The following is a 12,447-nucleotide window of genomic DNA, read 5'->3' on the forward strand; positions in this document are numbered from 1 at the left end:
TTTGTATGAAAACTTTCATACATGTAAATCTCGTACTAAATAATATGTCAATGTTATATATACATGTAATTCATACCGTAAGTGTGTTTATATCGTAACTGACAAGTTTTCTTTAGGGCCAACTTCTACTCAAGCTCTTTAAACACTGCATCAAAATAAAAAAATTGGCATTAGTTCTGTGCTAATCCCTGAAATTTAGATGCTGAGCTACATCAGAAAGAAATTATAAAAGATGTGAAGAGATAACAATGAACAAGAACTATCAGAACCTGATCTGTTTATGTCCATTAAAAACACAACATATCAGATTGAACAAAGAGCAGGTCCTTACCATTCAGAAGCTTCAAAGAAGTGATGCAGGCTCCAAAGAGATAAATCTCTGTGGCATTGCACAATAACCATGCGATATATAAGCTCGTCGACATACATAATTCACCCATAGACGGCAATTTCAATTTTCAATAAACTGAGGAGGAACACATTACAAAAGCAATGATCAATTCATAACTGGATATATAGTAGGATACATATTACCGGTGGATCTCCCTATCCGTTGCTTTCAAAAAAAAATTGTGATCATTAAGCCTCGTGTGATATTGTGATATATATACAACATAAAATTTAAATCTTAAAAAATCGAAAATAATTCATTAAACCTTTTACACAGAAATTACGGAACAAGTAGAAGAGAAAGGGGCAGATTGATAAACCTGCCATGAGGAGAATTGGAGAAATCAAAGGAACTTTGGGAAACCCTCCGCTCCCTTCCTTGATTCTGATGCCTTTCGCATATGCAGTTCGATCTACACTGCCAAGCACGAATATTCTGCTCGATCTGTCCATAAAGATTCAAAAGAGAGAAACCAGAAACACAAAAGGGGTAGCTAGAAGCCCGGTTAGAGAAGTAGACAAAAGATCAAACAGAAAGGAACAAAGCAGGGGAGTAGAAAAGGAGTGCTGTAGATGGATATATTAACCAAGCATATTAATGTTTGACCTGTCTTTACAAGTTCTAAGCATATATATTAACCAAGCATATAACCTAAGAGGAATAAGTTACAAAATGCTACTTGATGTTTGACCTGTCTTTATTGGATTTTGCGGCCCCGGTCTTCTTGTAGCCAGGCACAATGTAATACTTGATGTTGACTCTACCTTTGCAGTTGTTTCGGCTTGAGGAGTGGCAAAGAATGGTGGAGTAGAGGATGGATTTCAGGTATTCATCCGTGCCATCGAGGAAATGACTCCAGTAGGTGACTAGCATGTTGACCAGGGCATGCTTGGAGAAGATGACTTGTTTCAGAAGCTTTTTAGATCAAAGATATGAAGTGCATTGTTATAAAACTAGATGCACGAACACTTGCTTATACGGTTCTTGAAATAAAATACATTCGTAACCGTCACTAGCCCAAGCTCAATAAGGAAAATTCACGGTAAATGTGCATAGTATACCTCAGATACTGCAGATGATAGGGAAGGCCAGAAGACAGTTTGACGCAAATATTGAGATTGCCCAAGCCAATCCATGGTACTAATCCTGACAGCTCCTCCAAATCGCACTAACTTGATTGTGTCCACCCATCCTTGTTCATCAGCTTGGAACCTTTGAAATGAAAGCTGCATTGGGTACATGGAAAAAACAACAAAAAGGGAGGATAAATGATAGCCACCAACCTAATTGTTCACAAATATTTGTATAAGTTATTAAGGGTGTTCATAGAAGTTGATCCTTTAGCCGTGTCTGTTAGATGGTCAAATCTAGGCGCCAACTCAAAAATGTTGGCGTCCAAGTGTTAGTGTTCAACTACTTCTGACAATGAAGTAGTAGCAGATAATCAAGAACACAAGAGAATCTGAAAGAGTCTATATTTCTTTCACTAGTAGCAGATAATGATTAGATTAGAAAGCAAAAGAACGCATACCACACCAGCTACTCCTGCTGTTAAAGCCATAGGTGCAGTGACAGCGCTTAATCCAGATGAGCACATAACTGGAATCTGAACTGCTCGGGAAATGGAGTATGCAGCTGCTAGCGTTGGTGTGGCCTACATTTTAAAGAGGAAAAATATCACATTTTTCATCACAAGTGTGCTAAGATTTCTTATTCGTACTGTTGTTACCTTCTCGATCAAACCAAGGACACCAGGTTTTGATGGACTTGAGTATTTCCCTCCTTCAGTTTGGATTATATCAGCACCTTCCTGTTCCAGCAACTCTGCTAGCTTCACCTTTTTAAATTGAACAAAAAACAACGAGAGATTGTGTTAGTGACAAATCTCAGTTTACGAGGAAATAAATGAGCTACCTGATCAGGGAGACTAAGCATGTGTGGCACGGTTACAGACAGTGTAATGGATGGAAGAATCCTTCTAGTTTCTCTAGTGAGCTTTAGAATCTGACAATGGCACCACAGAATAGTGACGAGATAGAAATAGCTGAAAATACTCGAGGAACTGCAAGGAAAAGTACGATCATGATTCATATACCTGTTCAGGGGAAAACTGAATTCCCATCTCGTAGAAAGAATCATAATTTCCAATTTCCACCTGCATTTAGCACAAGGATTTTAATGTTTGGTATGACAGACAATCCGATCGAAACCAGTCAAGTTCATCGCATCCTAACCATTTGGGCACCTGCTTCCACTGCAGAAGGAAATGCCAAAGGGTCCACAGAGGAAACACAAATCTGCAAGAACAAGATCATCATAAGAAAGAAGAGCTGTGGAACTCTGAAAATGCGAGCTACTGAGGCAGCGAGCAATCTGCTTGAACAAGGTAATCATGCAGCGTTGGAACTCTGTCGTGAGCATCAAAGACCAAATATTACCAAATATTAAGATCACTGACAAACCAAATAATACCTTATTTTTAACAGCTATCTAGAGGATCTGGCTTTTTGACTTGAAGCTGGTTCAAAGAAGACAAATCAAATATACAAATACTAAGATGAAAGCATAATGAAGTAGTTAACTTTTTCTACTTTACCTGATTATAAGATCTACAGCTTCTTGCTCAGTATTTTGTTGCACGAGTAATTATTAGAAAAACAAACCCAATAGTGGAACAAAAGCTAGATAAAGAAACTAGATAATTTACACTGACAGAACTTTACAGAATAACATATAATACAGTGCTTTGTACTTGCATATTAATCCAGAAAACATCCTTTCACCTAAGTGACAATTTTTCCAAAACATCATCATTCACAAAACATCATCATACTTTCAAAGGAGAAGTAATTTACCATGAAACCATACTACCAGACTGTTTGGAATAAGTAATATCAACTTTTAATTTGTATATCATATATAGTTGAAGAAAATACTTTCGTTTAATGGCCTAAATTCAACACAAATTGACAAAGAAAAGTTTTTTTTTTTTGTTAATGCAAAATATATTTAACCTCCAGCCTTTTCTTTGATATTGTTCGCTGTGGCACAAGAAAGTTCCGGTGACTGCTTAATTACTTTACTCTTTTTTGTATATATGAACATTTCTGAATTGGATTAGTTTCCATATGATCAATCTCTAAATTACTAAACTGCTGCTAAACAGCATTTAAGCTTTGTTCCTTTCTTCTAACGCTAATATTCGTCGATATTGAGATTGTTTATTTGAATAGCTCAGGTACAGTTAAATCTTATACAGAGCTTAGTTGGTTAACCAGTACATTATTAACCAGCCGCCACACTAACGATTCATGATCTTAGCAACTGTGTAAATAAGACCCGGAAATCCTACAGCCCGAGTGAACCCAATCGGATTGTCGTAGCAAACACCCTTCACAACAACAGAGGCCCCTTGAGCCCCGACCTTCTCTACCCAAGTGGCCATAGCAATTCCAAAGCGACGAGTAACCTTAGTCGAGCAAGCAGTCTGGAACACCAACCACTGACATATCCTAACAAAAAATCAATTACAACAAGGTTAAACACAGAGAGCGACGTCAAGTTAACGATCAGATAACACCAATAATCCAGATGGATGGTTGTCACAAATTAAAACATCATCATTCACAAAACAGAAGTAGTACTACCAGACGACACGGCATCGAACGAACTCGGAGCAAAGGAACTGCCACTTCCAAAGGAGAAAGGAGAGGTCGAAATGCTGGTGATGGCAGGAGAGGAGGTAGCGGTAGCGAAGAAGAGAATAGAGGGACGGAGGCAGAAGCAGGGATCGAAGGATGGAGCTAGATGGGCGTCGTCGAAGCGGCGCCATGAAGGCAGTGCAGGAAGCTAGAGATCCTCTGCGCTCGTGGAGAATAAATCATCTGAGCCGAGGACAAGGCCGGCGCCGGAGGGGAAGCGGAAGTACCAAACAACGGAGAGGCAGCAGTGGAAGACGAACCGAAGCCGAAGTTGGGAGTCGAAGCCCCCAATCCAAAACCAAAATTAGGGCTTGAGGAAGCGGAAGGTGCGGCGGATGCTGAGGGAAAAGGGATGGGTTTGGGAGAAGAGACCGCCTGCGAGTAAAAGAGACCGGGGGTAGTAGAGGCGGAGGATGGAGCAGATGGCGAGAAAAGACTAGAGGTAGTAGAGGCGGAGGATGGAGCAGATGGCGGGAAAAGACTGAAGGTAGAAGCGGCGGAAGATGGAGCAGACGTAGAGAAAAGACTGGAGGTAGAAAAGGCTGAGGATGCGGCCGATGAGGAGCCAAAGGTTGAGAGGCCGAAGAGAGATGGGGAGGAACCGGCGGAGGAAGAAGCGCCTAGGGAGAAACCAGTGGCGGAAGATGAGGCGGCGCCAGCGGCGGTGGGAGCGAAGGAGAAGGGGGAGGCGGAGGAGAGGGAGAAAGAGGAGGAAGCGGAAGAGACTGAGGGTTTGGGTCGACTTGGAGGAGTTGGGCCGGCGTGAGGAGTTTGGGTCGAGATTAGGGTTCAGAGGAGATCACGCGGCAAGGAGAGGAGAAGGCGCTCGTGGAGAGGAGAAGGCGCTCGTGGAGAGGAGTGGAGAGGAGAAGGCACTCGTGGAGAGGAGAAGGCGCTCGTGGAGAGGAAGGAGAGGAGAAGGCACTCGTGGAGAGGAGTGGAGAGGAGAACTCGTGGAGAGGAGTGGTGAGGAGAAGGCGCGCGCGTTGAGGGTTTAGAGTTTAGCAAAGCGAGGGCTGCGAATTTATTTTAAGTGAGTTTAGGGGAAACATACACAACACTTTAAAAAACGTTTTTTAAAAAAATGTTGTCTTTGACCATAAACAACAACACTAAAGACAACACTTCATTAAAAACCGTTGTCTTTAGTAAAAAGTAAATACCATAGACAACGCTTTTCACTAAAAGCGTTGTAAAACAAAGAACGACAACGTTTTTATTAAAAAGCGTTGTCTATTGGGTGTTGTTGAATGCAAAAATTCTTGTAGTGTTTGTTCTATAGAGCAGCTAAGTAAGGTGTGACAATCTTCTTAGCAATTGAATGCTTACTGTGCTTGCTGTCGCACGAACCATTTTTCCTAATGTATGGAATGAATGTTCTTATTTGGTCTTTGTGACTAAATTTTGCTATGGTCTTCGTTACTTGATCCTCATAAAGTCTGCGTGACGTATTTGGTCTTTGTGACTAAATTTTGCTCTGGTCTTCGTGACTTGATCCTCATAAAGTCTTCGTGACTTATTTGGTCTTTGTGACTAAATTTTGCTCTAGTCTTCGTGACTTGATCCTCATAAAGTCTATGTGACTTATTTAGTCTTTGAGACTAATTTTGCTCTGGTCTTCGTGACTTGATCACCTTGTAATCTATGTGACTGACATGGTCTATGTGACCATATGGATTGACTTGGACGAGTGGGAGATGTTGGACGTTTAGGCGTTAATGGAGACGAAAGGGTTCATCCCTTTCGCTGCTGCAAATTGATGTTTGCTGCAAACGCCAGGGAGACAAAGGGGTGTCCTTTCCCCTTCGTCTTCCTCAGCCTTCTTATTTAAGGTGCGTCCAAGCATAGATCCGAGGCGGAGGTGAAGAGCGAGCAAGCGATCGAGGTTATCAGAGGAGCAGCGGAGGTGATCGTGTGCGAGCAAAGGGAGAACATCCGTAGGTTGGGATTTGGCTCGTGAACCTTGAAGCACTTTCCGGCAGCTCCGTGATCGCGCTTCCGACAACAGCAATCTCTTCATCGATCTGCGTCTTTGGTTACGGTTCTTCGGGAGATCACTGTGAGTGGTTACCGCATTATTTTAATTACTTCATTTTAATTTTCATGCTCTCAAAACTACCAACAGATCAACCTTAACTACCGTATCAGGGCATACAGAAATTCCCATGCTTGAGTTTTTTTTTTGGGTTTGGATTCCTCAAGGTTTTTCCTAGTGCTAGGTTATATAAAACATACAAGTTATAACATGAGTAATAGGTAATTATTTAATCTAGTATATAAAATATAGTAATCACTTTGATCAGTAATCAACTTATAAGTGATTAAGTTATAATCAATTCTGATTACCTATATATACATACAAAACTGGATGACTTGTGTCCACGAAAGAAGCCTAGATGTTAAAATGATGTTAATTTCTTAGATCAAAAGAGATTGTTTTTTGTTTTTGTTGTGTTAGCCGATCGCAGGATAGATTTTCCGTTACATCATCATTATTTTAGTTTTTAAGCATTTTTTAAAATTAAAAGTTTACATTTTTAAAGTCATTTACAATGTAATTTTTTTTAAAAAAATATATATCCTCTATCGTTACATTTTGTACCGAGATCTGGGTGGCAAATGAAACAATTCCACAACTCAAGGGCCAAAACGAATATTTGTATTCTCTCGGGCCTTTGTTCTAGGACTGTCGTCGACAGGCTCGGAAGCGGCCGAAAACGAACAAGAAATTGGAGGCACCGCCTCCCGCGGCGTTCCCAGAAGCTCACTAATCCAGCCCATGTCAACGAACTCCGTCAGCAGTATGTCGTCTTCGCCGGCCGGCCAACTATCGTACCCGATCCTGCTGCTGCTGCTTCTCCTATCTTCGACGGTGACTGTGCTCGACGAAGCCGCAGGGCCTTCTTGCTCGCTGATCTTGGACCTCACCTCTCTCTGCTCCGTCATCAAGCTCGAACTGCTGGAGAAGGTAGTCGAGTACGACTGGTGTCGCTCATGTGCATCGATCGCGGAGCAGACGGTATCCATGACGATGCAATTAGCTTCGGAATCGACAGCAGCAGCAGGAGTTTGAGTGGCTGGGTACGTTGCCATCAGCTTCTTTTTCAGCTTGGTGTTCCAGTAGTTCTTCACATCGTTGTCTGTTCTTCCACGGAGGTGAGAGGCGATAATCGACCACCTACTTAATATTATGATTTATAAAGGATTATATTCCATTAAGGCTTAGCAAAGAACGAGTGTGATGATGAATTGATGATGGTCCGTCCGTCAAACTGCTAAATTTTACCTGCTCCCGAGTTGAATGTAAAGACTGCAAATGATATCGTCTTCTTCCCCAGTGAAGCCACCGCGCCTGACATCAGGCCTGAGATAGTTAAGCCATCTCAAACGGCAGCTCTTCCCGCAACGATTGAGACCTGAAATGTTCGATTTTACATCCATGATCAATCAGATTTCCATTTTGAGACGATTGATCGCAAAATTTCGGAAAATATATGACTGGTAAAAGGAAATTAAATTGGAAACCTGCTTTACGGGGCAAAGCAATCCAGTTGCCGCCGGTGCCATTCTTCTCGATGTGGTTCCGTAGGACTTGGTCTTCCTCCGGCGACCACGGCCCTCTCTTCACCTTGGCCTTGTCACAGCACGGCGCCCTCCCCATGAGTGATTCAGATCAAAAGCTCACAGAAACTGCTATAAACAGAGGAATTAAGCTTAGAGAGTTAAAATTGGGGTGGATTATGAGCTACGATGCGATGCCAAAAGGTTTCCCTGTGTATTTATTTATATAGACGGACCCTGTGACTGCTTCCTGTCTCTTTCCTCTTGCGCATTTCATCAGTTTGATATTTCAAGTTTGTGTGAGCATGTTTCTGAATTAAATCGACAAGTCCAATATGGATGGCAACGGAGGAATCCTGGTTTTACAATCTCGGAATACCACCAGCTGTTTCATACTTTCATGGACAGAGAGACACTCCCAATTCTCTAGCTCGTTGTTTAATTTAATGCATGCCTCATTGCTCTCTCTTAAGGCAAGCAAACATGTTCATGGATATTTTGTCTCTCGGATCGTCTAGTAACTAGCACATAAAATATTATTGTCTAGATTTGAATCTTAGTATAGTCGAGATAAATATCTTCTTTATATATTAGTCACTATTTCAAAGATTAATAGTCGTCTATGATTTATCTTCTCCGTGTTAGTTTTGAGACAAATTGATAAAAATGCTAGAAGTGAACATATTCGTAGATATTTTACCTATTTGGTTCGGCTCGAGTTAAAGGAAGCTTAGGCAATCATACTAGCTAGTATAGTCCTTGATATAGTTCGTATTACATAATACATTATTTATTTTTGTGAAATAAAAGTTCAGATAAGCTTCACCATGCAATTTGAAACTTATTAGACAATGAGTTTGACTTTAATCTCGTATTTATATCGCACATCATTGTCCACACTTTAACCAAGAAAGTTAAATTAATCGCTGTCCACAACATCTTCATCGGTAAGTGGAAAAGTCCCGAATGTGATCCTTCTGAACGAAAAAGAAAACTGATTAATTAATACAAGTAAGCTAAAGATTTTTTATTGTACTTTGACTGATTAAACGACGATAAGTAAAATTTAAAGACAAAATATAGTTATCTTTCTGAAAATTCCAAGGCAAGAGCGGTGAGTCCTTTGAACGCGTCTCCTCCTCGTGATCCGAACTCGGTAAAAGGCTAAAAAGCACGAGTGATGTTGATCCCATGTAATCTTTGAAATTTCCTTAATTTGAGAGAAAAAAGAGAGTTGATTTAATTTTTTCATCGGCATGAGAGTTGATTTAGTGATCAGCATTTTATTGAACCGTGTAAATAAGTTCCGATACTATCCATTTCATATATCTAATTTGATAATTTTAAAAACATGTGGCGCATTCATATTATATCTTTTTTCTTTTTTTCCACATTCATTTAAAAATGTAAAAATTTAATATTTTTCGAACTATGAGAGAGTACTAGGAATTTATTGATAGTATTGGTTAGTGAGTATTGTTGTCTTAGATGTTATAATAAGTTTGTGATAAAAATTTTAAGTTTTTGTAATTTTAAAAATTATGCTTTTAGTTTATGTTATTGAATTTAGGTCTAAGAGCATAGATAAATAGACTTTCAAGAATATATTGATTTTGATTTAAAGTAATTTATAGTTCTCTAAGTCCATCGGCTACTCTAATACGAAAATGACTATAGATCTATATCATTCAGAAATTCAAAATTTTAATATTTTCAGAACAGAGAGTCCTAGGAACTTATTGATGGTATTGGTTAATGAATATTATTGTTCTAGGAATCAAGGGAGCGAAACTAGGGGTGGTAATTTCTAACCTGACACAAAAACATGACCCAAATGGAGCACAAAAATAATTAAATTAGGGTTAAGTCTTATTGGGTTCGGGTCAGATTTGGTCAACCTGATTGACACGATTAATAAATGGGTTGAGTTTGAGTCAACTTGAAATGACCTGATTACAATCCACGAACCTGTTAACAAATATTTTCATGTTAGATTCAAGTCAGATTCGGATTCGATTCTGGTTGAATTTGAGTTAAAATAGCATATTTTTAATAAAATGAGTCTTTTTTAATTGGATTCAAGTTTAGTTTGAGTTAAGATAAATATATTTTTATAAATGGGTCATTTCAGGTTAGGTCAGGTCGGGTCGGGTTAGGATTTGATTCGGGTTTGGGTCAAATACAGATAAATGGATTGGGTTAGGATTCGGGTCGAATAATTTGATCCGAAATGTTAATCAGGTCAGATTTAGATTTTAATATTCCAACCCATCAAACCTAAACCCACCAATCCAAATCCGACTAGAATTGACACCCTTAAGCGAAACTAACTGATGGATATGAAGAACTCTAAATAACTCCAAATCAAAATTAATATAAGTTTGGAAACTTTTTTTTAATGTATCCATACCTTCCTACTTGAATTCGATAATATGAATTGAGAATTGTTAATTTTTAAACTTGTAAAGTATAAGAACTAGATAATGACAATTACTAGCCAACATATTTCCTAAAACTTCTTTATTCAGAAATATTAAACTTTTAAATTTTTGGATAATATAAATTTATAAATTAAAAATATTTTAAATTATTTTAAATTAAAAACTAATATTTTTTTCCAAAACCTTCTTTAATATTTCGGCAATTTACCAAAGGATACACTTGAAAATCTGAATTTACCAAAAGACGTACACTACTTTGGTATTTACTAAAGAGCGCACTTTTTTAAAAGCATTTCCTATTTTACCCTCATGATAATTTGACTTTTTCTATTGTTTTTCTTTTCTTCATTATATTTCTCTAAATTCTCTCTCTCCTCTGTCGGCAGAATATAGGAATAACATTAGTCAATCTTTAATCACATTTTAATATATTTGAAGAAGCCAAAATAAATAATGGACATCATATTTGGACTCCTTGCAATTTTAGAAATCCACAGGAACTTAAATGGGTGCAATCGGAGCTTTCTAGGTCGATCAGTGGGTTTCGGTCAAAACCCACTGATAGACCTAGAGAGCTCCGATTGAACTCATTTCAGTTTCTATGGATTTCTAAAATTACAAGGAGTTCAAATATGGTGTACATTATTTATTTTGGCTTTTTATAGATGTTAACAAGCAAAATCAAAGAATCGGCATAAAAGCCCACGTTGGGCCTGATTTGAGTCCATATCAGGCCCAATGTAGACTTTTTTGCCGATTCTTTGATTTTGCTTGTTAACATATATAAAAAGCCAAAATAAATAATGGACATCATATTTGAACTCCTTGCAATTTTAGAAATCCATAGAAACTGAAATGGGTGCAATCGGAGCTCTCTAGGTCCATCAGTGGGTTTTAACCAAAACTCACTGATCGATCTAGAAAGCTCCGATTGCACCCATTTCAGTTTCTATGAATTTATAAAATTACAAAGAGTGAAAATATGGTGTCCATTATTATTTTTAGCACTCCTAGTGGTGGACCAGAGGTTTTGAAAAATCCTAAATCTTGGTCGACGTGATTGACACGATTAATAAATGGGTTGAGTTTGAGTCAACTTGAAATGACCTGATTACAATCCACGAACCTGTTTATAAATATTTTCGTGTCGGATTCTAGTCAGATTCGTGTTAGATTCTGGTTGAATTTGAGTTAAAATAAGCATATTTTAATAAAATAGGTCTTTTTTTGGTTGAATTTGAGTTGAGTTCGGGTTAAGATAAATATATTTTTATAAATGAGTCATTTTGGGTCAGGTCAAGTCGAGTTGAGTCGAGTTAGGGTTTGATTCGGGTTTGGGTCATTTTAGGTCGGGTTTAGGTCAAATACAGATAAATGGGTTAGGTTAGTGTTCGGGTTGAATAATTTGATCTGAAATATTAATCAGGTTGGATTCGGATTTTAATATTCCAACTTGTCAAATCTGAACCCATCAACCCAAATCCGACTCAAATTGTCATCCTTAAGCGAAAATAACTGATGAATCTAAAGAACTCTAAATGACTCCAAATCAAAATTAATATACATTTGAAAGCTTTTTTAATGTATCCCTGCCTTCCTGCATGAATTCGATAGTATGAATTGAGAATTGTCAATTTTTAAACTTACTAGTATAAGAATTAGGATAATGATAATCACTAGCTAACACAGTTCCTAAAACTCCTTTTTGATTCAGAAATATTAAACTTTAAATTTTTAAATGATATAAATTTATAAATTAAAAAATATTTTAAATTATATTAAATTAAAACTAATATTCTTCCATAAGCTTCTTTAATATTTTCCATGTCCTCCTAATTGAATTTGATACTATAAATTAAAAGCAGCAATTTTTTTTTTAAAATTTACAAAGGCTTGTAAAAAAAAATAAAGACTTGCGTACATAAATCCACGTGATTATTTTGTGAAAAAGCAGGAAAAGGGATATAACATAAATGTACTAGTTTTTTTGGAATTATAAAAATTAAATACCTCTGGAATGAGTAATACTGAAATCGAAGTTGTGAATGCGTTGAGTAAAATGTTGTTTATTCATTTGGAGGGACAAAGGCAAAGGGAATGCTCCGCAGTTTAGTAATAAATGTGGCGGCGCCGCAGTAGGTGCGACTAAGGAGCGGGGAGAGAAGAGTGAGCTAACTCTTGTGACTTGAGGATTTATGTTGGATATTATCTAAGTCGTGAATGTCTAACATGTCAAGGCCTTACAGTAAGCGTTGTGGATCTACTGCCTGCATTAATTCGTGCAATATTTCTGCATCTTTCTCGGAGGATTATGACGTGATCTGTTCAAGAATATATCTTTAATTTGCCAACG

General features: G+C 38.1%; 3 protein-coding genes across 3 annotated transcripts; 1 reads left to right on the plus strand and 2 right to left on the minus strand.

Annotated features, from left to right (window-relative positions):
- Positions 1-1,804: 1,804 nt before the first annotated feature.
- On the minus strand, positions 1,805-3,836 carry LOC122048493 (uncharacterized protein ycf23-like). The gene is made up of 7 exons (XM_042610056.1): positions 3,698-3,836; positions 2,626-2,747; positions 2,487-2,546; positions 2,306-2,395; positions 2,121-2,228; positions 1,923-2,045; positions 1,805-1,810 (listed from the first exon to the last, which is right to left on the minus strand). Exons 1-7 carry the CDS (start codon positions 3,834-3,836, stop codon positions 1,805-1,807), a joined length of 648 nt encoding a protein of 215 aa, XP_042465990.1.
- A 273-nt stretch (positions 3,837-4,109) lies between these two features.
- On the plus strand, positions 4,110-6,052 carry LOC122048494 (cytochrome c1-like). Its single transcript, XM_042610057.1, has 3 exons — positions 4,110-4,230; positions 4,497-4,823; positions 5,925-6,052. The coding sequence occupies exons 1-3, from the start codon at positions 4,110-4,112 to the stop codon at positions 6,050-6,052; spliced, it is 576 nt and encodes a 191-aa protein (XP_042465991.1).
- Positions 6,053-6,658: 606 nt separating this feature from the next.
- Positions 6,659-7,918, minus strand: LOC122046524 (transcription factor MYB36-like). The gene is made up of 3 exons (XM_042607261.1): positions 7,618-7,918; positions 7,379-7,508; positions 6,659-7,270 (listed from the first exon to the last, which is right to left on the minus strand). Exons 1-3 carry the CDS (start codon positions 7,751-7,753, stop codon positions 6,730-6,732), a joined length of 807 nt encoding a protein of 268 aa, XP_042463195.1. The 5' UTR covers positions 7,754-7,918; the 3' UTR covers positions 6,659-6,729.
- Positions 7,919-12,447: the final 4,529 nt, after the last annotated feature.

Source organism: Zingiber officinale, chromosome 2B, assembly GCF_018446385.1.
Source record: "Zingiber officinale cultivar Zhangliang chromosome 2B, Zo_v1.1, whole genome shotgun sequence".
NCBI lineage: Eukaryota > Viridiplantae > Streptophyta > Magnoliopsida > Zingiberales > Zingiberaceae > Zingiber > Zingiber officinale.

Coding starts and splice junctions, on each gene's coding strand:
- LOC122048493 (XM_042610056.1), bottom strand. CDS start 3,836: ATGGCCACTTGGGTAGAGAAGGTCGGGGCTCAAGGGGCCTCTGTTGTT. Junction 2,547..2,625: donor TGGAAGCAGGTGCCCAAATG/GTTAGGATGCGA, acceptor TGCTAAATGCAG/GTGGAAATTGGAAATTATGA. Junction 2,229..2,305: donor TGCTTAGTCTCCCTGATCAG/GTAGCTCATTTA, acceptor CAATTTAAAAAG/GTGAAGCTAGCAGAGTTGCT.
- LOC122048494 (XM_042610057.1), top strand. CDS start 4,110: ATGCTGGTGATGGCAGGAGAGGAGGTAGCGGTAGCGAAGAAGAGAATA. Junction 4,231..4,496: donor GAAGCGGCGCCATGAAGGCA/GTGCAGGAAGCT, acceptor CGGGGGTAGTAG/AGGCGGAGGATGGAGCAGAT. Junction 4,824..5,924: donor GGAAGCGGAAGAGACTGAGG/GTTTGGGTCGAC, acceptor TTCTTATTTAAG/GTGCGTCCAAGCATAGATCC.
- LOC122046524 (XM_042607261.1), bottom strand. CDS start 7,753: ATGGGGAGGGCGCCGTGCTGTGACAAGGCCAAGGTGAAGAGAGGGCCG. Junction 7,509..7,617: donor TGCTTTGCCCCGTAAAGCAG/GTTTCCAATTTA, acceptor CGAACATTTCAG/GTCTCAATCGTTGCGGGAAG. Junction 7,271..7,378: donor TACATTCAACTCGGGAGCAG/GTAAAATTTAGC, acceptor AATATTAAGTAG/GTGGTCGATTATCGCCTCTC.